Source organism: Centrocercus urophasianus, unplaced genomic scaffold (assembly GCF_019232065.1).
Source record: "Centrocercus urophasianus isolate 14NV4802_14NV808 unplaced genomic scaffold, USGS_Curo_1.0 seq_15, whole genome shotgun sequence".
Lineage (NCBI taxonomy): Eukaryota > Metazoa > Chordata > Aves > Galliformes > Phasianidae > Centrocercus > Centrocercus urophasianus.
Genome location: NW_024884697.1, coordinates 25599523 through 25624080, shown reverse-complemented (window position 1 = coordinate 25624080; position 24558 = coordinate 25599523). Strand labels below are relative to the sequence as shown.

General features: G+C 38.3%; 1 protein-coding gene across 4 annotated transcripts in view; it reads right to left on the bottom strand.

Moving 5' to 3' along the window:
- The window catches only part of IMMP2L (inner mitochondrial membrane peptidase subunit 2), a 446040-nt gene extending 422108 nt beyond the window's left edge, over positions 1-23932 (bottom strand). For all 4 annotated transcript variants that reach the window (XM_042815417.1, XM_042815419.1, XM_042815421.1 and 1 more), the window contains exons 1-3: positions 23856-23932; positions 8979-9116; positions 2932-3035 (exon numbers count right to left, since the gene is read on the bottom strand). In XM_042815417.1, coding sequence (XP_042671351.1) covers positions 2932-3035; positions 8979-9113 — 239 coding nt within the window. In that variant the 5' untranslated portion in view covers positions 9114-9116; positions 23856-23932. The remainder of the gene's footprint in view (positions 1-2931; positions 3036-8978; positions 9117-23855) is intronic.
- Positions 23933-24558: the final 626 nt, after the last annotated feature.

The following is a 24558-nucleotide window of genomic DNA, read 5'->3' as shown; positions in this document are numbered from 1 at the left end:
CACACCTATGGTTGTGAAGCACAGTTACAGCTACATCACGTCAGCTGAGATGCAAAGTCAGGGATATGACTTTGATACATGATACATTTCCATAAAGATGTAGTCATAATTTAACTCCGAAGGTAGGTATAAGATACTTGGGGACAGAATGCTCACTTGTAATTCACATCAGCAAATATCTGAAATACAGATGTTTATCTTGATTAGACAATGGAGGAAATACTTTTGGATTTCCAATCAGTATTACAACCATAATCACAGACTGACTGACGCTCTTCCTTGGGTAATCCGAAGCCACCAAGATTAACTCATCTCTTTGCAAAGGTTTGGCCACCTACTCACACTGGACTTCACTGGGTTGGGATCTCAACAGTCTGTTTTAAAAATATTCTGCTATAAAAATAGCATCCACTCAAAATGACACATTATTCCTGACAGTATGAAGAACAACTTAGATAGACCTGGTCAAGCCGTCAGCATGGAAATTCAACCTCAGCTCTTGTCCTGTAAAAGACCATCCTACCACAACATCTTTCAAAGAAAAGACATGATAAATTACAAGCAGTCAAGTAGGTTTACACATCCATCTGCTTATTTCCATCACACCACCACCTTCTCATCCGAATTTCTGACAGGAGCAAAAAAAGCAGCATCATATCACTGTAAAATTTGACTTCCCTCTTCCTGTCTTGCCAAGATCTGCCAAATCCACTGTATGAGAATCACTAAGTAAAACTCTTGAGCATTCACAGCGTACCTGTTCAGCACAGTGCTTCTGAAATCACAAGTAAACAATCCAAATAAAATGGGTGAAAATATTAACATATTTAATGTTTTAGCTTAATATATTTAAAACTTGTTAATAAAAGCCTTATAGAATTCAAACGTGGGTAAACAAACACATCCAGATACTTCATCCTCCAAAGACAAAGAATCACAGAATAACTTGACAGAGACCTTAAGGATCATCCACTTCCAACCCCCCTGCCATGGGCAGGGCTGCCACCCAACTTATCAGGCTGCCCGTATGACCTTGAACACCTCCAGGCAGAAGGCATCCACAGCTTCTCTGGGAAACCTGTGCCAGTGCCTCACCACCGTGTGAGGAAAGAACTTCTTCCTTATATGTAATCTGAACTTTCCCTTTTTAAGTTTAAAGCTGTTACCCTTTGTCCTGCCATTACAATTTCTGATAAAGAGTCCTTCTCCAGCTTCCCTGTAGGCCCCCTTTTAGGCACTGGAAGAAGTCTTTGAAACACAGTGCAAACCTGTAAATTACAATAAGTTTTAAAATCAACTAGCAGACCAAAGCTGTCTAACAAACCTATATTAAGTATTCTAAAAGTTGTTATTGAGATATAAAGTACCCTTTCAGAAAAAATATTCAATATAGTAATTTTTGCATTATTTAACTTCTTTTGTATTGTTCTTAAAGTGTTTTATGAATTCCATAGTTCAATTATTCAAGATACTTCATAAATTATTAAGACAAACTTAAGTACAACACACAAATAACAATGCAACTTCTTCCACATGGGTGTACATGAGCTCCACCAACAGCAGGCGAGCCTTTCAAAACATTGAAAAAGGAGAAAAGAAAAACCAACACAGTATCTAAAATAATGCTCATTGTGTCTGAACACAGAGAAAGCAATCAATGCAGTTGGTCTGGATGGTACCACAAACCTTCAAGAAGCACAAGCATGAAACTCTTCATTCTGTTTTCTGATCAAACAACAAAATTATCTCTGTTCAGTCAATTAATTATTAACCAGGTATATCCACTGTATTAAAAAGTTACTAGAGCATGATTTGGGCAGGGGAGCACACAAATATACAAATCAAATTTTACAAGCAGTCACTGACTTCAAACTGGAGTTCCTTTGCAGTAGGTGCTGAAAGTAAGAATTTGTTTGTTTTTAATTTGTAGCTAGATTATTTAAGAGAATCTTACATGCCATGCAATAAGAAAGAATATAAAATAAACATTAAGGTTTCTTAAAAATAAAAAGAACTCACTACATGAGCTCTTGCTTTAAGAATTAACAGAAAAACTATTGCATGAATTACCAGTACAGTGAAGAGGTAGAAGAAAAAAAAAAATAGACAATTAGAATAGATATCTAACAAAAAGGAAGTCAGATAATATAGCTTTCAAAGGCAATCATTTTGCTGTACACTACATAGTGTGCATTACAAAATTCAAAACTTTAAGCTTAAATGATTCAAGTATGCACTACAAATATTATACAACTGTGTTAGTTATTCACACTTTGACAAACACTCCAATTCTATCTCACATTAAGGCTGAAATGGACTTTCTGTCCTGTTAGCCTTGCATATTTTCAACAGTGAAACACTGCCACCTTTTGGCTTGATACACAGACCTCCCCCTTACAATTTTGTTTTTGTTTGGATTTTTTTTGCTACATTTGTCCTTTATGAAGAAGGTTAAATTATCATGACCTTTTTTTTAAAATTTGGTTCAGTAGCAAGATTTCTCCAGGGGGAAAAAAAAAAAGAAAAAAAAAAAATACTTAACGTTAATTGGTAAGAAAACACTATTTTTCTCACAAGTATGACCACACTGCCAAACAACCTAAAAAATATATTCCATTTAGCCATATCTTTTCTCGATTTTTTTCCCTAGCATGACAGTTCTTTTTTCTTAGCAGTTTCTGCATTCAGATCACCTGTATCACACAGTATTTTAAACTGCACTCCTTTTGAGCAAAAAATTATTTTAAGTAATGCATTCTTTGACCATCTCCTGACTTTCGCAAAATCATTATAGGAATAACAACATGTTACTCAAGAAGGATGGGTTCCTTGCTCATACATATACCTACGGTATGTCAGAGATAAAATATTAAATACAAATTGTTCAATATTCATATGAAAATGTATTGAAATGTATGCAGGATTACTTACACCAATGACACAATGTCCCCACGTTGCACATCATAATTTCGAATGCTCCAATGGTTCAAGAGCACTACATCAGATGCTTGTCTTCCCCCAGGATTCAAGGAAGGCTTAGAAGGAGGAAAAGAACAGCTTTAGGTCAGCAATGCCTGTATGAACTCTACATCTAATTTGCATTCTATCAAAGGGTTAAATCCTGACGCTATAAAAATTAGTAAAAATATGCCCAATTACTTTAAAAGGATCAAGAATGTGTTTTATTATAGTAAATACATTTCTTTACTAAATGCTATATTGAATGTCATAATCTTATGGCAAACAGTAGTCCACATCTTTCAATGTATTGCTGCATGCAAATTAAATGACACAGGACGTGTATTTATGACACACTTCATGAAAAGTAGTGTTTGCCTTCACTGTCTATGATTTAAAAGATTACAAACAAAGGAAAACTAAGAACACAAACTCCCAAGAAATAGAAACTTTCTGTAGGCATATTAATGCTCAGACTAGCAAAATGCACCAAAAAATGAAATACGTAGTTGTAGCAACATTAATCTCCGTGCTCTTTGCAAAGGAAACAAAAAATACCTACAGCATACACTGACACTATTAGTAAATGTGGGCCTTCCACAACAGAATCGAGAGAAGCATGAACTTCCACACAAACATATAAAGAAGTACAACTACTGAACAAAAACCAACTGAATAAGTAGTTAGTAATTAGCACAGAGTATTAGAAGATAATCAGAACCATTAAAAAAATATTTTGTGTGCTGCAGTATAACATCATTGTATTTGCTTAACTCTGGTTCTGAGTTAACTCATCAAAAACTGTAGAGAAAGGAAGTAGCCATACTGTCTTCATCAATTCTGAAGGGATTATTTCAAGTGTTCCTACTACTAGACAGAAAGCATAGATATCCAGACTAGTTTTGTTGGCAACATATATCTCAATCAGATTTTTCAGACATTTCAAATAGAATCATGGTACACACTGGCCAGACGATGATCTCTAAATTAGACTCCACAATTAGATGAAATATTTAATAAGGTACATTACAATCCCGTGTACCACCAAATCTGATAAGAATACTGCAACTACACATCCTCTCATTCACTGACAGGAAAACAACGTTTGCCAAAACTGCATTTTTTGAAAATGAGGTTTTCAATGTTCACCTTGCAGTATAAAATGTTCCTCTACCTTTGCCACCAGGCACTGACTTCTGAGATTCCCAGATTGACCGTATTTTCAATGAGCAAACCAACCAGGGTACAGAACTGAAATTAACTTATGTCAACATATTTAATTACACAGTGTTGAATAAAACTGTGCTTCCAAACCAAGATGGATACTTAGCATTTTTTAATTAATTTTTAAGCTATTCAAAAGTGCTGATTTCTCTTTCTACCAACAGTTTCTGCTTTCTATTTTCTATTTTCCTTTTTCTTTTTTTTTTTTTTTTCTTTTTTTTTTTTTGCTAGCCAGATAGGTTGATAAAGACGTATTTCAAATGGGATATGGGAAAAATGGATTTTAATATGTAACAAAAAAGTAAATGTGCCTGTAATAGACACAAACACTATGTATCATGAGGATCAAAAGCACAAATTTGCCAGCAGTGGAAGGGAAATGATAGAATATCTTCAGCTAAACCATAAAGAAGATTAGTTACACCTTCACCTGTGGACTGCAGGGCAAGTTTCTAGTTGAATTAAGTCTGAGGATCAGAGCAGATCATATCCACATCCACAGAAAAATACTACAAATCTAAGCTGTAAGGACATCAACATTCTCCATTATTATATTTAGTTGAGTCTATCCATTGCAAGAGAAAGGCAAATGATAACCACAAACAGATACTGGGTTATTATTACTACAATCATGACTTTCCAAAATTGCTTTCCACTTTTATAGCACCTTTCATGAAATAATAGCACCTTTGCATACAAATTCACAACAATTCACAATCATACTTCACCAACGGAAGGCACACATGGTCTATAAGTTACTAATGGTATCAAAAGTTTGGCAAAGAGTCTAATCTGACGAAGTGGGAATTATACATGTGGTATATTCCCTTAAAATAAATTCCTTGGTACACACAGTATTTACCTTAAAGGGCTGAGAAAGAATGTGAAAGGAAATGGAAATTTTAAACAACTTGCTCCAAAATATAACGTTTTCAACAGCTGATAGATAGCAAAGATTCACATGAGTGTTTATAAATCCTTTCAAGTAGTTATATCAACTGCATCCTACAGAGGAATACAGCATTACAGTATTGCCCTAGCAGTGGTATGCCAATTGACTCGTACTGTTCTCTGTATTTAAACAAAGGAAACATTTTGCAGTTCAAATGTGCATCGCATCATCCTTTTAATTCAAACCACTCTAAATATAACATCATATTGCTTCCTATTTTAAACAATATGTTGCTCATGGTTTTGACTTACAGAGTGGATATCCCATCCCTTACTTATTAGAACTATGTTTGAGAGAAATATGACAATGCAGAGTAATTCATTTTCTTTCCTACAAAGCAATACTGACCTATTCAAAATGAAACCATAAAAATACAGAAACACTACTTTGGTAGATGAAGGTATGAAAGGAAAACTAAGAGACAACTTTCACTTTTTATTTACACTCTCCAGTATTTCTCTCTAATGTAAATACGAAGCGTGAGAGGTATCATTCTCTAATACTTATTAACTAAGGTCTAGCAAAACAAAAATATAACTTCTGAAGAAGTAATCAACAGGCTCACCAGGGCTCTTTACTTTTATAAGAAATAAAATAACAGAGGGGCTTCTTCTTTTCCATAGCTCAGAGCATTATAACATGTTTACCCAAGTTCTTGGTGTAAGAGCACGCAACAAATGAGACACATAGGTCTTAACTTAGAACTACGGCGCAGAAGTCACAAAACATTCACTCTTCCCAATTACCAGCTAATCTAATGCTAAAAGCATGCAAATCAAGATCCCCAGCCATACAGTGAAGCCTCATAGACACAAGGTTCTGTAAGTAACAGGGTAAAAGCATGCCCTTTTACAATAAATAATGATTAACTTGATAGTTGTTATGCTACTAGGGATTACAAGGTCACAACTTACTTGCTTTTAGCCTAGGGAATAGAAAAAATATTCACATAAGCTCACAGGCTTAGAGGTACAGTAATCCTAATAATAAAGTTAGGAGAAACTGCAACAGAATAATTACAGCTGCTATTATGCATAATGGAAGAATAGAATATTCAAGAGAATTTGCTCCTGAAACAAGCGTACTTTGTCAGAGATCACTGGTCAGGCTACTTGCTGTAATTCTTAGTATTGGAATTTTTGTGACACAACATATATATATGTATATATATATATATATATAAAGTTGCACATACGCCACCATTTTTCATCTCACTTGAAAACAGCCCATTTCATTTAATAAATTTGGGGATTCATACATCAATAAGAGTTTCCTTTTTCCATATCGTTATATAGGAAGAGCTTGTAATAATCAGAGAATCAATGCAACATAGGACAAGAAGGCATAAATGGAGATCAAGGAAGGATGTTCATATAATGACAAAAATCTTTAACTGCACATCCAGAATTACAAAAAGTCGTCCCAAAATATCCACAACATCAAATTAACAAATCATAATACAGTTATTTGTGTCACTTAAATTCAGTGCTGCAATTCACTTGAAACCCACTATTAAGAAAGAGCTAGATGAGCACAACAAGCTGCAAAATTCTAAGCAACCGAAAACATCTCAAGTGAGAATTAAAAGAAAACCAGCAGTTTTGGAAAGAAAATAACAGGCAATAAAGCAATGAAAAACGTTGAAATTACAAGTTTCAATCACTGTTTTTCCCTATACATTAGAATTAATACTCATATACAGTTAAGTCCACTCTAGTGATAGAATTATGTCAGGTGGCTAAAAGCACTCCAGAACGACAGATCAGCTTGAGAAAATGAAATGTCTAGTCCACCTTAAGTGTTTGGGAATAAATCATAAAACATATATACTTCCAATAGAACCTTTACGCAGAATGCTTGCCAAGGTGTCAAGAAGTACCACCACCTTCAGGAACTATGAAGCAGCAATATGGCTGCTTCAGAAAGGGGACAGAGTGAAAGAAAGGGAAAGAGCGATTTATTCCTTGCTTCTTATCACAGCTTTTAATTTCAGACTCAGCAGGAGCCACAATGGTAAGCACACAAAGTCAGCTAGACATTCGAGAGGACTATTACAAATCAAATTATTGGAAATCATACCACAATATCTTCACAATGAGACAATACAATATCATTAGAAGAATGCATGTGATGGATATACGACTACATGCTGACTGGGCTTCACTCTCCCTCACACTCATAGCTTTCAGGCGCATTCAATATAGATCACTCTTCAGGGAACACAGTAAATAGATAGAATTTCAAAGTGATGACGTACTCCTTCAAGCAATTCTGCAAAAGAGGGTTATGTTCCTTATAATTATATCCTGTCAGACTTACTTAAGTGTCTAATAAATCTTGGCAAGGAAATTAGCATTTTATTAAAAGCACTAGGATGGGTGCTTTTTTTTTTTTTTTTTTTTTAAATGGAAAACATCCATGCACAAAGAAGCATGTTAGATTAAAATAAACTTCTACTTCAGTGCTGCAGTCCAGAATAAAATGAGAGAGAATTCTTCAGACACTGAAAATTCATTAAAATTAGTAATATTCTACATTAACCATACTTCAAAAGAGGAAATGTTTAGTCAAGATATATCGAAGGAAGAGCTTAGATTTTAATCACCCTCTGAATACATACTACTTTCCTCAGCCATCAGGAAGACTGTTTATCCTTTTTTAAGTTGGATAAGCAAATAACTACAATGTTTTTCACATCTCTTATGGATAAAGAACAGTTAACCACATGCTCTTCCATGTGAGTATAGAAACAACACTCCAGAGCAATACCAGATGACCCTCTAGCATTTAAAACTTTGGCTTCAAAGGAAACATAAAACTGAGATCTCAACCAGAGTCAGTCAATAAACTTTTGGACTAGAGAAATCTTGAAAAAAATCTTTAGAGCTATTGAGTTAAAACCAACCCAATAATATTTTATTTTCTGTCCATTCTTATGTCAGAGACAGAAAAAAACAAAGAAAGGCAATTGAAAAAAGAATATGAAACTGTTTTTCCTGGTTTCCTATTCCTCTTCTCCTTTCCGGGGCAAATTTCTGGCTCTGCTTCTGTAATATCTTCTGAGATTCTCCTACTCTTGATTGGTCATCAATGATAAACAGGTAATACTTACGAAAAGGGAAAGCATAATGTATGTTACACCTTAGTTCTGTTCTTAGACTGTAGAATTACTGGACTATGATGATTTTACTTTGGCCTTGAGACTACCTGGGGTTTCTTGACAGAAGCTGAACATCAGACTACAGACTACTACAAAAGATTCTATGCCCACTCCATGCTTTTCTAAGATATTAAACACATGAGCAACCCCAAGCCCTAGACCAAGTTCTCTCTGAGTGAATGCTACACATTTCAAACTTCAGCAACTGTTCTGAATTGTTATCAAATCTGTCTTTAAGGTTTTGAGCTTATCCAGAAAATCAGAAAAAAAAAGGCTTAGCATCTGCTAAATAAATCCTTAGTTTCTACTAGTTGTAATATTATGTAATTAACATTAACTAAAAAGAAATAAAGCCTCTTTATGAGTTATCAAGGTAGTTCATCGAGACAAAGAGTAATGCTCAAAAAAAGAAATCTTGATTTCTATATGACTAGGAAGATATTAAAAATGTTTTCTTTACCACTATCTATTTATTTTGCTTTTACTGACACTGAATTTTGGGAAGTTTTATTCTCAAAATGTTTTCACATTATAAAAGTGTTTGTGTAACAAAGAAGAAGCTAAGCAATTCTCTACTATAATTACAGTTGTTTGACACCAATTGAGAAAGCAAGATGCAAAGAAATCTACTATCAGTGGACAGTGAGTTTATAATTTCCAGACAGGAGACATTTCCAACAATACCTGCATTGATGCTCCTTCCACTCTGGCTACACAGGCAACTCTATCCAGGAAGGTCACAGTTACAGGAACAGCAACAAAGAAACCTTTGAAGAAGGCTTTAAGGTATCTTCTCCCAAAACCTTGAGCCTGTGCCATAATCTGAAAAAGATTAAGGGCGGAAAAAAGTTATTATAAAACAATATTTAAGTAAGTGTTGTCTGTATTCATGGAGTGAGGAGGAGTTAAGTTATTAACTCTTCAGGTCTCCCAGTATCCACAGTGAGAAAATGAACGTGTACATGAGAATGAACAAGAACAGCAATCTACATTAAAAAAAAATTCAAAAACGAAAGTCAACCATACAGAAGCAAATTTGATACTCAACATTTTCTTTTTATATAATTTGACCATTTCTTGTGACCCTCTGCTAGCAGAAGTGCTCGATAAAAATGACTCAATGATAGCAGTTCAGCTAAGCAAGAAGCAAACTGACAGAATCACAAGAAATTTAACTATGCATTTCTGAAAAAAATATTAGCTATATGGAAACAATCACAAAACAGTCAATTGGAGTGCAAATTTCTGTAAATTTTCTCTCCATACACTGGTAATTACACATTCATGAACCACAAAGATTGACTGCATTATGTAAAGGAAAAGCTGAGAGTTTCCAACACAAGGGCATTTCTTTATTAAAACGTTCCATACACACAAGTCATGTATCATTTATACATTGATGGTAACTGCAAACATTTAATATCAATTCAAATTGTCACACATTTTACAGGGATACACAGTAACATAATGACACCTTATTTTCTACTACATAAAGAAGTTAAAAGTATAGTGATAGACTACATAGCTATGACATAACGACACCTTACTATTCACGTCGCCATGCATTATGCTATTGGTTTTACTTAGCCCTGAACCAAAGAACATTCTTGAAAAAACAGCTCCAAAGTACACTGAAATAAAAAAGTTGCTTGATCAAGCAAGGTGAGTACTGAGGCAGTGCTGGAAAGGTACAAGCCTACTTTTCTTTATTGCAATTGCATTCATCCCCTGACAGTTACTGAGCATTTTTGGCTCAGACTGCAGCAGACCCTCCAAGATACCCTTCACGTGGGTTGGTGATGACCTGGGAGGACTTTTAAAGGAAATGATCAGTACAAAGATGAGCTCCCCTGAGCAATTTACGAAGTGGTCAAATTGGAAATGAATTGGGCTGTTTCTAAGATTTTACTAATTGATGTGATATTTTAATTAATTAACCCCTCCATACAAGACAAGGCTGTGACAGACACCAGTGTTGGGGTATGAAAGCCATGCGGGTAGGCAATGCCTGAACGATAAGGCACAGAAACGTGCTTCAGCAGCTCTGAAAGTTCAATTTAATAAACTTATTTTATCAGAAAGACAAGATTCCTCAGTGCTGTATCGTAAGAAATACAGTTCTTCACCTATTGGCAAATCCAATTTAAACCTTTGTTTCTCTCTAATGAATACCTGGTATAGACTGTAAAAGATCAGTTTGCAGAGCCCCTGCTCCCTCTATCACATCATAAATCTGAGAGACAGTAATAGAAGAAAACAGACTGTGCCCTGAACTTCTGAGTCCTTCACTATGTTTAAATTCAAGGGCAACAAAAAAAAAAAAAAAAAACAGAAATATACATAATTTGGTTCAATCATCTTAACAGAACATTAAGAATTTCACAATATAATCATTTTTTCTCTGCTGCACTTTCAGAAATACGGAGGTAATTCATTATTTGTATGCAAGGTACAAACCTCAAATTATTCTGGTGAAATACTACTGAAAGCAGTATTTCTGCCACAGATATGGCTACTTAACTCTACAAAGCATTACACTTTGGAAAGCCAGTTGTACAAAATAACGCATCAGCATATTCCTCACTTGAATTCTTTATAGACACTAATAGCTTTGCAATGACAAGATCTGTCTTCTAAAAGACTGGAACACCCTTAGTATTATTACTGACATTCACCTTCACAACATTTGAAGTTCTTTTTTTTTTTTTTTTTAAAAAAAAAAAAAAAAAAAAAAAAAAAAAAGCTGGAAGTATTTCACAATCACCTATAACTTTTGCTAACAGAAGCTGAACTGTGGCAAAAGAGCTCTGAGCTCCCTTACACGTGCGGCAAGTGAGGTGCAGACTCCCTTGCTGATGCAGAACAAAGGACCTTTATTGTAGGTGCTTACAACCTTTTATACTCACACAACAACTGGTCAGATGTAGGATCCAGGTGCCTTGTGTGTGTTTACATCTGGCTCAAGTTACTGCTGAGCTTTTTTACTCATTAGCAGATAACGACTTTCTTTGTTCCACATCTCCCCCTTCTCTATTAATAAAAAAAGCAGCAGGTTCAGAAACATTCCTAAAACTAGCTGAACTAAAATTAACACACTGAATAAACAATGGGTTCTTTATAGAGTACAGACAATAGTCCATTTCAACCAATCCCAACGATTCCAATTCTTATGACTCCTTGGTGATGCAGTCCACAAGTGAAGTGTGTTTTGTCCCATCTTGTTGGTGAGAATCCAAACCACTGATGAAAGTGCTGTGATCATGTTACAGCAGATGATGAGATGGATGGCCAGACCCATTCTGCTGGTATCCATCTAGGACCTGTTCCTGTTAAGGCACAAGCGTAGCCTCGGCCCCACATTATCACTGTCTATCGATTTAGAAAATTAAGAACAAAGCACGCTTTAGCTACTCCTTCCTGAAGGGTCATACCTGCACTCCCCTTTTTTTGTTGTTTTTGGTTGGTTGGTTTTTTTTGGGTTTTTTTGGGTTTTTTTTTTTGTGTGTGTGTGTGTGTGTTATTTTGTAGGGATTTTTTTTTTTTTTCTTTTTTTTTTTAAATCACTAAATTACATAGTCAGAACTACAATTCAGAAAACCAGGCAGGTGCAGGTTAAGACATACAGTTGTAAATACCCACATTACATTCTTAAACACCAGAAGATATTCAGCCAGTTGAGTTGGATTCTACAACCAAATCTGAGATTATTTGAAAATGAGAAAGCTTCCTACACTGCTAATCTACTGCACAATGAATGCACATCATTTTATAGCAAATACCGTTTTCTAATTTAGAATACAGATATAGCACACCTTTCAAATACACTTTCAATGGTGTTAGGCCTACCTTAGAATTTTCTGGAGCACTGAACAACAGCTACAGCAGCTGAAAGGTTCAAAAAATACACTGCAACAGTGGCAACAGCTGGAATTAGTGCATGTCCAAACACAAGCATTCGCAGCTCCTGCTTCCACACACTGATGAGCACCAAGGCTGAAAATTTTATCCTCCTTCTCTTGCGTTTGTGAACGAGCCATAGGCCCAGAGTCTGCAAGCTTTGCTTCGAGTTGCTGAGGTCCAATAGCACCCACTACAGCACATTTGTTGTACAAATTCCTTCCAAATAGGATTCTTTAGAGCAAGCAGCACCTCATAGCAGACAGCATTCCCATTTTCAATCCCTGCTTTCTCCAGAGAAGGGCAATCAGCTGGGGACAGTAAGACTTCTCTCAATCTTCCGATACATTCAGCAGGACAGGGCCTCTTTCAGCCCATTTCTACTGTAGGACTGTGTTCAGCTCCCTCTTTTTTCTAGAGCTTCTTCCAGCTCTTTCTTTTGCTAGAGCTTCTTTCAGCTTTCTTTTTCGCTAGAACTTTGCATTTCTAGTTGCAGTGTAATTGCCAGGTCACAGCCTGAACCAATGGCTAGGCACCAGGTGAGAAGGTTTGGCTAACCCATGGAGCTCAAATGCACTTAACATACCTGAGTGACCTGAAGGAGTGGAGCCAGGATCCACACATTTTCACCCTCATTAAGAGATGCTGCCAAAAGAGCACCATCTCTCTAGATAGTGACTCTACTCCTTCCTCTTGAGCTGTCAGTGGTTGTTGGAAGGAGTGAGGCAATTCTCCTTCTCTGTTACCTGCTGTTCTGTATTGCCCGAATCCCATTATAAGGCACTCTCATAGTCTTCTTTTTGCTGTCAGCCAGTTTTCTGGATGGAATTTACTCCAGGGGCATGAGGTCTGGCCTCACAAACCTCATCCACTCTTGCAGCAACAGCAGCCACAAAACACTGTACTTTGGCCATCCCCACAAGCATTTCCACAACTTTCTATGAACAGTTCCTCCTTGAGGTGAAAGACATAATATGATAGATCTATCAGATACAACTGGCCTGAGAAACTTTTTGAGAACTTTAAGAAATGGATACATTTGCCTACTTGTTAAATTCCTCACAGTCCAGCCTATTTTTCATTAAAATATGAATGTTAACCCCATTTCTTCTACTAAATCTATTCAAAGATCTTGTTATAAACTTCTTGCAAAAGACCCAAGCTACCATCTATAGGAAAATCTAGCACCTGAAGAAAAACAATTTGTCAGAGAATCCATGGGAAAGCTAACACATGTTCTTGGAACTAGAAACTTATAGTGACAAAGAATCCAGCAGCCAGATTTAAAACAGCAAGATAAAACACAGCATTCCCACTACATCACTTGGAAACTGGAGAGGTATTAAGCAGCTGTGGACAAAGCTGAGATTTCAGGACCTTTATAATATTTACAAGGTGCAGCAAAACACCAACAGCAACTGTACGAGCAATTGATTTTCAAAGCCAAGAAGAATCATAGAATTGCTCAGCTTGGAAAGGACTTCAAAGATCATCAAGTACAACCACAATCTAACCATACTACCCTAACTCTAACAACCCTGGTGGACGACAGGTTGGCCATGAGCCAGCAGTGTGCCCTCGTGGCCAAAAAGGCCAATGGCATTCTGGGGTGCATTAAAAAGAGCGTGGCCAGCAGGTCAAGGGGTAGATCTATTCTGCCCTGGTGAGGCCTCATCTGGAGTACTGCATCCAGTTCTGGGCTCCCCAGTGCAAAAAAGACAGGGATCTCTTGGAAAGAGTCCAGCGGAGGGCCACAAAGATGGTGAAGGGCCTGGAGCATCTCTCCTATGAAGAAAGGCTGAGTGAACTGGGTCTGTTCAGCCTTGAGAAAAGACGACTGAGAGGGCATCTAATCTAGGTTTATAAATATGTGAGGTGTGGGGGCCATAGTGGTGAGGCTGGACTCTTTTCAGTGGTGAGTGGAGACAGGACAAGGGGAAACAGCCGGAAACTGCAGCATAGGAAGTTCCGCACAAATGTGCACAAGAACTTCTTTACAGTGAGGTGACGGAGCACTGGAACAGGCTGCCCAGGGAGGTGGTGGAGTCTCCTTCTCTGGAGATGTTCAAGACCTGCCTGGATGCCTACCTGTGCGACCTGCTGTAGGGAACCTGCTTTGGCAGGGGGGTTGGACTTGATGATCTCTGGAGGTCCCTTCCAACCCCTACAATTCTGTGTGATTCTGTGAACTCTCCACTAAATCATGTCCCTGAGCACCACATCCAAACAGTTTTTAAACACATCCAGGGATGGTGACTCAACCACTTCCCTGAGGAGCCTATTCCAGTGCTTAACCACCCTTTTTGTAAAAAAGTTTTTCCTGATATCCAAGAGCTATTGTAGGGAAGGGATTCTCTACTTGCCCTTTATTTTCCTTCCTCTCTACGACACAACTGATCAAACTGCCTATTTCATGTTCTGTGCACACATAGATAAACCCTTCATTTCCACTCACGCACAACATTCTAGAAGTCTCCTGACTTCCCACAGGAGAGCACAGATCTTCCCGACACAAATGGAGCAGTCCTGTAGATTATCCTACTCCAAAAGCCCTTCCTGTCGAAAGATCATAAACATAAACACACACATTTTAATAGCTTGAAAACTACTTAAAAATAAATAAATCTGTCCATACAATAAAAAGTTCTTATCACAAGGGTAAGAGGTATGTCTGTGAAATACTGATGTCTAACAGTACTCAATGAACTCTCCAGCATGGAAGACTTAAAAAATTTAAATGTATGTCAACAGAGCAAGCAAAGGATTCTTTTCTAAGAAAATTAATGAAGGACTCTAAATAGTTCATCAACACATATTTCCTTATCTCTGCCCAGTGAGCGACACCTTGAATAAAACAAATCCCAGCACTCAAGAAATGATGTGAGAAAAACAAGCAAAACAAAACACAGAAATAAATTTAGAGATGAATACAGTTGACATCATTTATAAATTACAGTTATTTTAGGAATAAAAGACAACAAACAAGAAAGTATTATTCAGTAGAGCTGACAAACTCCAATGCAGCAACCTTGAAAACTTGTTTGAAATTGCAACATGGACAAAAAAAAATCCAAGATCAAAAATGCCAGCATACAGCAGGTCAAAGCATTAAGAATTTCATATTGTGCAGCCCAGAGATTAAGGCAGATGGAGCACAGCATTATCTATACTGAAGTATTTGCTGCACAAAAGGTCCAGGGATTATAATGAGCCTCTAGTGAGTACTACAACATATGGAGCAGAGATGCTATTTAGATAGCTCTCTATGTATAAAATATTTATTTTTCTTACACTTGCCTGCACATTAGAAGACAATGTTTATCAAACAGCCTGCAGAAACTCATCAAGTAATATTCAGAAAGCCCCAGGTTACAATATATTTGCAAATCTAAGTACTTAAAAATTACCTATGGAAGTATGATAGGAAAAATAGCTGCAAAACAAGGCATAAGCAGTCACCCACAAACGAAAGAAATTGGCCCCTGATGTGTTTCCACAGGAAGGCGTGTGAGGAACAGGAAGAAGGGAATTACAACCAGTATGCAAAATTACCCAGACAAGACTGTTAGCTTGAAATGTCCTATTTAATCTAGGTAAGAAACTAGTAACTATACTACACATACTGTTGTAACTTAATGTTTCACTGAAATAACCAACTCTCCTGTCAGCCTTGCCATGTTTGCTTCTATAATCCAATAATATCATATATCCAGGCATATAAATGCCTTGAAAACAAGGCAATCTTCATTAACAAAATACCAAGATGTGACCTCGTTTCTCTCTATCTTATGAAACATAAAACTGAGCAAGAAACACGAGCTTTTGTTTTAAGCAAGAGTGGTACAATTTGATGACAAGGCTGCATCTAGTCTAACCATGGTAATGAATGCTGCTCAGTATCAGAATTTGCCTGACCTTTTTCACACATGCCTTTTCTGAAGTCTTTCATGAAACAAGGCCAGAACGATAGTGCCAGCAACCTGACCCCATTTCTCACTTGTCACACATTTCACCAACTTTTACATTACAATAATTTTGTAAGGGGGCAAGTATAAAGACCTTATAGCAGACTAATTTAATTCATATACGCTTATCCAAGTACAGGCTGATGTACACAAGCAAAATACTGATGACTGTTACAGAAGAATCAAAATACATTAGCCCATCTAAAGTTTTCATTTAAAAATACTGTCCAGTTCCAGAAGGAGTTATCATTTATCCTTTACTAAAAGGAAACTAATCCCGGTATTATTCCACCACACAAGTGAAATTTATATTCTATTAATATATTCATACCCTACACGAAGGTTTCCATCACAGTATTTCTTCACCATTTAAATTATCTCCCTTTGTTCCTTTGGCACAGACATGACAGTTATTAAAGAATATTGCTCTATTACAAGGTGGGAAATGCAACAACTTAGAAAAATGATGACTATTTGGTCGTTAAGCATTCCTATTTGGTACAGTGTTAGCCACAGAAAAAATGTGCTAAGCATACAAGCAGGTATGATCAGGTGATAAGCATCAGACGTAGATGATAATTATAGTTCAGTATCCAAAACAGAACTTTAACAATAGCGAAATCTACAAGCCAGAAGAAAAAGATGTTTAGAGTAGTTCAATTCCAGTTACCTTCCTGCCTAGCAGAAACCTGGCACCTAAAAGGTTCTTCCCCAGGGCTACAAAGGAAACTAAACTCAAATATCCACTGAACTGAGGAGGTGAGCTCCTAACTGCAGACTGACACCAAACACAATACAGAGATAGGACAGAAAAGCACTTAAATCTTTGTTTGAGGCCTTTAAGCAGTATGAAGTACCGACAGAGGATCTGAAGACTTGTATCACACTGACATTATTCAACTGAACTTGCCAGCCAACTCTGAGCTTCCAAGAACAAGCCTGGAAGAGATGGTGATGTTCAACTTTTCACACAGGCATTTAAGACCCAGGGAAAGCTGACATTAAAATCCATCTGGAGCCAAAAAAAGGTTTCAGCTGTTTTCTTTCAATTGCAAAGAAAGTTTCCTTTATCTTCAGGTTACATGCCTAGAGATTAACAGCCCCAGCACGCACAAGTCAGGGCAGGACTGGAAATAAGAGAACAGGCTCAGTTAAACAGCCTGGCAAACACACAGCTTATAGTGCCAGGAGAAGGATCTCAAGAGATGTCCTCAGGCAGCACTACTGCTCTGCTTTAGTTACCATTCTGTTTATATCCTCAAGTAGCAAATTCTAACCTCATCAGCATCTTTAATAGCTATACATGTATGCTCTAAAATGCATCGTTGTCCTATTTTTCCTAGATTGGCCGCTTTGTCCCAGTCTAGCTGTTTCACCTCTTCCAAGTACGTAACAGACTTTTCTTAGCCTCAAATCCACAACAATCCCTTTACTTATTCTCTAATTTCAATTAAAGCAATAAGGTTTTTCACGTAATAGTTACCATCACTATGAAACACGAAGAAACTTTTACAGCATATCACAACACTAAAAAACAACAGTAAAGATCAGGCTTAGTAATCTTGGAGATAATAACACTCAACTTTCAGAATCAGACAAAGCCAGATCAACAGAAGGTCCTCTCAGCTTACAAAGCACATTCAAACAAAAAGCTGTTCTATGATGTTGACCCATAACATCAGAGGCAAACGGTGGTATGGCAGTACAGGTTAAGCCTTCACACCAATATTCCATTACGTTTTGTTGCCATGTGACAGATGGCAGCAGAGGGGCAGTCTGTCACAATGGTGTCTGACATGGAAGTGCAGATGAAGTAATGGTGTCTAAATGAATTCCTCCATGCAGAAAATGCTGCATCTAGTTACACTCATTGATGCTTGCCTAACAGTGCATGTGAGCACAGTGAGGCAGTGGGTACTGTGTTTCAGCAGGGGAGACAGTGACAATGAACCTCTCCCACTAGTAAAGATTTTTAGGAGTGCAGCATCCAGGCTATTGTTCATAGATGGTGAAAATGCAGGTAATGGAGGGGACTGTTGAAGAAGTATTTTGTAGCTGAGAATCTGCTCTATCAAATAGCGTTCTTGTATTTGTTGCAGTTTCCAAGGAAATAAACATGAATCAATGACCTGGATGAAGGGACTGAGTGCATCATCAGCAAGTATGTTTATGAAACAAAGCTGGGAGGAGTGGCTGACACACCAGAAGGCTGCACTGCCATTCAACAAAATCTGGACAGACTGTTGAACTGGGAGGAAAGGAACCTGATGAAATTCAACAAGAGCAAGTGCAGAGTCCTGCACCTGTGAAGGAATAACTGCATGCATGAATACCCATACAGGTTAGAGGCTGACCAGATGGAAAAGAACTCTGGAGAGAAGGACCTGGGGGTCTTGGTGGCCGGCCAACAGGCTGGCCATGAGCCAGCAGTGCGCCTCTGTGGTCAAGAAAGCCAATGGTATCCTGGGGCATGTTACAAATTGTGTAGCCAGCAGGTCAAGGAAGGTAACCCTCCCGCTCTACTCTGCCACGGTGCAGCCACATCTAGAGCACTGGGTCAACATCTGGGCTTCCTAGTTCAAAAAACACAGGGATCTTCAATAGAGAGTCCAGTAGAGGCCACAAAGATGAGGGGCCTGGAGCACCTCCTATACAAGAGAAGGCTTACAGAACTGTGACTCTTCAGCCTGAAGAAGACTGAGAAAGGATCTCATTACTGTTCATAAATATCTAAAGTGTGGGAGTAAAATGGATGGGACCAGGCTTTTCTCAGTGGCACGCAGCAACAGGACAAGGGCCAACAGGCAAGAACTGGGACACATGAAGTTCCATCTGAACACAAGAAAGAACTTCTTTACTGTGAGGGTGACAGAGCACTGGCACAAGCTGCCCAGGAGAGTTGTAGAGTCTCCTTGTCTGGAGATAGTCAAAACCCACCAGAATGCCTTCCTGTCAGCCTACCAGAGGGAACCTGCTTTAATAGGGGATTGGACTTTATGAACCCTAGCGGTCCCTTCCAAAGCCTACAATTCTGTGACTCTGTGAAATAGGAGGCATTACTTTCAGAGCGACCTATATACTACATTCCAGCACAAGGATCGACCCAACGTACAAAAAGACTCAGACCACAAGTCATAAACTTGGAAGGAAGTAAATAGCTTATTTTTACAAAGTAATTTCATACATCAAAGACATAAATTTTACCTTCACAAATAATTGTGTATTTCCACAAAGACATTTTACTCCTGAAATGCAAAGCAAAAGCAAAAGAAAATATAACTGTAGATAAAAATTCCCTCAGCAATTTAAGTAACAAACAGTTCAGAATGGGAAGTAATCAGCCATCTCTCAGTTCTGACAAGATATTCAGGATTTTGTTTTATGTAACCAAGAAAAAGAACAGCAATATCATTGCTTCTCTATTGACAATGCAATCGAAAGACAAATACGTAATTTTTATAAATGAGATCTTTTCAGACAATCCAAACTTCAGATGTAATGCAAAATCTTTAAGCACTATCTTACAGGTGACTGGCAGTGTACCAGTTGCTCTAATCTGAAAAATAATTGCTTTTATTCATGTTTCTGTCTCTTCAAACAAACTAAAAATCATTCACATTCACACAGAAAGAAAAGTACCAGATTACTTCAGTTCTGAAACATGCTTAAGTGAACAACAAAAGGCTTATGAATTGAATGTTCTGTGTTGCCTTTTGGTGTAAAGATTCAATGCATGCAAAGTAAGTTAATTTCATAAATTGAAGAGTCCTTTGCAACCAGCTATGTCCCTTTGCAACACTGCTATGTTTTGGTCTCAGGCAGACTGCACAAATGGTGTTGCCTCTAAACAGACTAAATTTAGAAATTATATTTACAGCAAGTCACAGTACCTTTGATTTTAAATTCATGTGCACATTTCTCTACTCAAATCTCTGTATTCTTTCAAGTACCACAAAACTTTACTCCAGTTAATTGTGATTTTCATGAATCTAACTCCAGGGAATGAAACAGCTGATTCTTAGTTTTAACCAAGAACGAATAAAGTTTTCATATAACATCAAATAAGCAGACAAAGAAGAATAAAAGTATTCAACTCAAAACATGAATATCTTTAAAAGAAACTCTTCCATACATTTTTCCATCTGAATTAATAACAAATAAGGTTAGTACATGATGGAGAAGTATATTCTAGATGAATGCAAAATCAAATGAGTGTATATACAACACAAGTTTCTAAGCTACTAATCTTTAAACCATGCAGGTACGTATTGGGTATAAAAGGACAAAACAATAAATAATATTTAATATGGCATGAATAAATAATTTCAAAAGGAAGAATAGCAAGAGCTATCTCAGTATTTAAGAGGGATTTTCAATTTTCAGTGTACTTTATAAAAATAAGCAGTTCTCCCAAAAAGGCAGCTTTGTGCCTACTTCTTCAAAACAAAGGAGACTTGTACTTCAGAGCCAGTTCCATGAGCACTAAGGTCTGATGGACCAAATACGTACCCTGCCTGTGGGATGTTAATAAACTAAATGTACAAACTAATACATAAAACTGTGCCCTCGAAAAATAATTTGTTATTTTATCAACTTAGGTTTTATCCTTGAACATTAGAGGTCACTGTGGGACTTTCTACAAGGGTACCCAGTACACTCAGCAACAACCATTCACCACCATATTGATTCCGAGTCTGGGATTTGTGACAAGTTCAACTGCCACATAAATTTCTCAGCTCTCAGAAGGGAAAAAAAAAAAAACCTCAACTAAAACCAATCATTTTGAGGAATATGTAATTATTCATTTTACTAAAAAACAAACAGAAAAAGCCTTCTGGAGCCTAGGCACAGAAAAGTAAAGTAAAAAGGTTCTTTCTTTCGACACTTGCACATTCATTTATTTCCACTATAAACTTTCACAAAGCCAGAGAAAGGTTATCCACTGGGTCATTCCTCCTTGAAGCTAGGTCTGTAAATACTAGTTGAAGAAAAGACCAGTTTAAAAGAGTACTAAATCCCTTTGACAGAGCAGTATATTGTTCATACAAATCAGCATCTGGTTTCTCCAGCACTTCAAGACTTCATAGAAACACAGAACCCTTGTAGTTGGAAGGGACTTCAGAGGCCATCTTGTCCAACTGCCCTGCAATGAGCAAGGACATCGCAGCTAGATCAGGTTGCCCAGAGTCTGATTCAATTTCGCCTCCTAAGTCATGAGCAAAGGGGTATCAACCACAACACCAGGTAACCTGTTCCAGTGCCTCACCACCCTCACTGAAAAAGACTTTTTCCTTATATCTAACCTAAATCTTTCCTTCCTGAGCCTGAAGCCATTTCCCCTTGTTCCATCACCACAGATCTTGCTGAAGAGTCTGTCCTCTTCTTTCTTGTAGCTCCCCTTTAGATATTGAAAGGCTGCTACAAGATCACCTCACATCCTTTCTCCAGGCTGAACAGCCCCAGCTCTCTCAGGCAGTCCTCATACAAGAAGTGTTTCATTCTGTGGATCATTTTTGTGGCCCTTCTCTGGATGCACTCCACTTGCAGTGTACATTCCAGGCAACAGCAGTTGCTGGTTTTTTTTTTCCCCTTGATACATGAAACAGAATCATATTTCTCACCTTTAAAGACTAAAACATTTCAGTTAAAAAACAAACAAGAGATTGCTGCTCTTTTTGTAAAACTAAGAATGTCCATTCCACACCGCCTGGTTTTAGGTTCATCGTAGGAATGAATGAATGTCCAATCTTTACAATACAACATGAACACTAAAATATACATTTTGAAAGTGAACTTGGCACTAGAATTTCAGTGACTCTCTTCCAAAATGTTAAAATAAATGTATTTGCAACAGAGAGAATTCCAACACATAGGACCAAATTTTTGTTTCTTCTTCAGAAGTTTTCTGTGATGACCAAAAAAACTCTCAAAATGTTAAAGTATTAATTAATTGAAAAATAGAAGTTTGGGCCACTAACTAGAAGTGCAATAAATTTAATTGGTCCAAAAAGACCATAAAATCATGCACTCATGATCATGTGAAATACAGATTTGTTATTTAACAACAATAATGTAGAACATTATTGTTCATACTAAAACTAAACTAAAAGCATAGCACAAGTTCCAGGTAGGTATTCCAGAGTCAGGATCTGCAGCACAGCAATCAACTTATCTGAACATTCAAATGTCAGCTGTGTCTGTGAAACCTATTTGAATCTTAAAACCACTCTCCACCACAATACTGCTCTCAAGGAGCATGTTACTACCCACTGTAACACAATGTGCATTGTTCTTTCCCTCAATTCAGAGAACAGCTTTCTTTTGGTAACCAAATAAAAGTTACACAGAAGAATCTGTAATTGTGAAAGTAAAAGAAATGAGTAACTCATAGGAATCACCCAGTCGTAGTCATTAAAACATTATTATGTTACATTTTTACAAAATGCATGTGCATTCAATTACAAAACTGCATATTGGAAATAGATTTGTTATCATTTGAAGTCTCTTAGAGAAATCATTTTATTTATATATATATAAATTACATGTATATAAAGATATATACATATGTCTGTATGTGTGTATATATATATATATATATAAATAATATAAATCCCTGCGATATATTTTCTTCCATTTATCTTCCGTTAGCAATTCACTGCTATATTTTTCCATGCTGAACCAGGAAAAAAAAAAAAAAAATAGAAAAGCAAACTGAGGCATAAGAAAGTAATCTGGACACAGGTGAAGCAGCTTTCCTAGATCACCAGCTTCATTTTTTCAGTATTTCAACCTACACAATTAATTTTGGTTCAGTGGAAAAGCAATATAAGAAAAAAAAAATCCCATTCAAATATTGGTTAAATAGAAAATATTATGAGGTTAGAGCCTACTTGGTGTTCTGTTCCAGTTTCTCTGTCTAAACTTTTCACTGACTTCCAAAGTACTTAATTTCCTTTAGAAAGGATAAGAACAGCATGGAGACCTGCCTAGGAACTCAGTCTCCAAACACAGGAAGGACTGTGGCCTCTACACAGCAGAACTAACTGAAACACCAAACATGGAAAAGCCTACAGTTTTAAGTGATGCCACAGTAGAGAGTAAAATCCAAGATAGTAACTACCCTCAAAACGTTCAGGACATATGATAACGGGAAAGCCGCTCAATCAAGAGAGAACTGCTATTATCAGGTGCACAGTGACGTGGGGAGCCAACAGCAAGTCATTGCCAAGCCTCCATATTACCCGCAGCACAAGCAAACGCTGCTGACACGTGTACTTCGCAACACAGCCACAGCTTCCTGCTCCCACTTATCAGCACTGAAAACCTGAGTACACAGTGAGCAACAGTTCGCAGCATTAGCTCTGCCACTTCTGCTAAGGAGAAAAAGACAACGGAGAAACTTCCCGCAACTAGCGGGGCCACCACCCTTCCCCCTCCCTTCCTGCTGCCGCCCAACCGTGGCGCCACAGCCCAGCACCGCCCAACGGCCGCCCGAGGGGCGGAGCAGAGGGGCGGCGCGCAGCGGAAGGCGGGCTGAGCTGGGCTGAGCTGCGCTGGCTGTGGCGCCTGCCCGCCCGCCCGAGGCGGCCCCTTCCTCCGTCGGCCTCTTGTCCCCGCGCCCCCCTTCTCGCTGTTCATCCGTCAATCCGACTCTGCGCTTACGTCGCTGCACTCCGCCTCCCACCCGCCCGCCGCTCACCTTCTCGCGGCGCTGCTCCGCTCGGCGGGGGAAACGGAGCGCCTCCGCCAAGCCGCTGGGGGCTCCTCGCCGCGCTTGCCCGGCCGGGCTCGGTCACGTGGGCTCACGGCGGCGCCGGGCGCTGCGTGCGGAGGGCGCGGGTCCCGCCGGGGCGGGAGGCAGCTGAGCCGCGCACCCTGTAATGGCGGTGGCGTCCCGCCTAGTGCTGCGCGACGGGCGCCGAGCTGCAGGGCTTTTGTGGGGCGTTCGGGCATGTCGGGCGTTCTGCCCCGCAGCCAGCATGGGCTGACGGCTCGCGTCCTGTTAACTGACATGTTTTGCAGTCCCGTCCTCTTTTTTTCCTCTGTGTTGGCAGTTCGTGTAGCAGTCCTGTATTACCACTTCACAAGCTTCCAGTCATCTGTTCCAAAATGAAAGCTGTTTTCCTCTGTCTAACGCTAATGGTTATGTTAGGGCTTGTGATTACGCTCCAGCATTTAGAGCTTTTTTATTATCAGCAACTGCCATCATGGTCTGAAGCAGGAGGGTTTTCAGAACAGTTCATATATATTCAGGAGAAAATGGGCATTTTTGAGGTACAAAATCCCTTCAGGGTTCATAAGCACACACAACATCATCCAATTCCAATCCCCCTGCCATCAGCTGGTTGCCACCCACCAGCTCGTGCTTCGTGGGGCCCCATCCAGTCTGGCACTGAAGACCT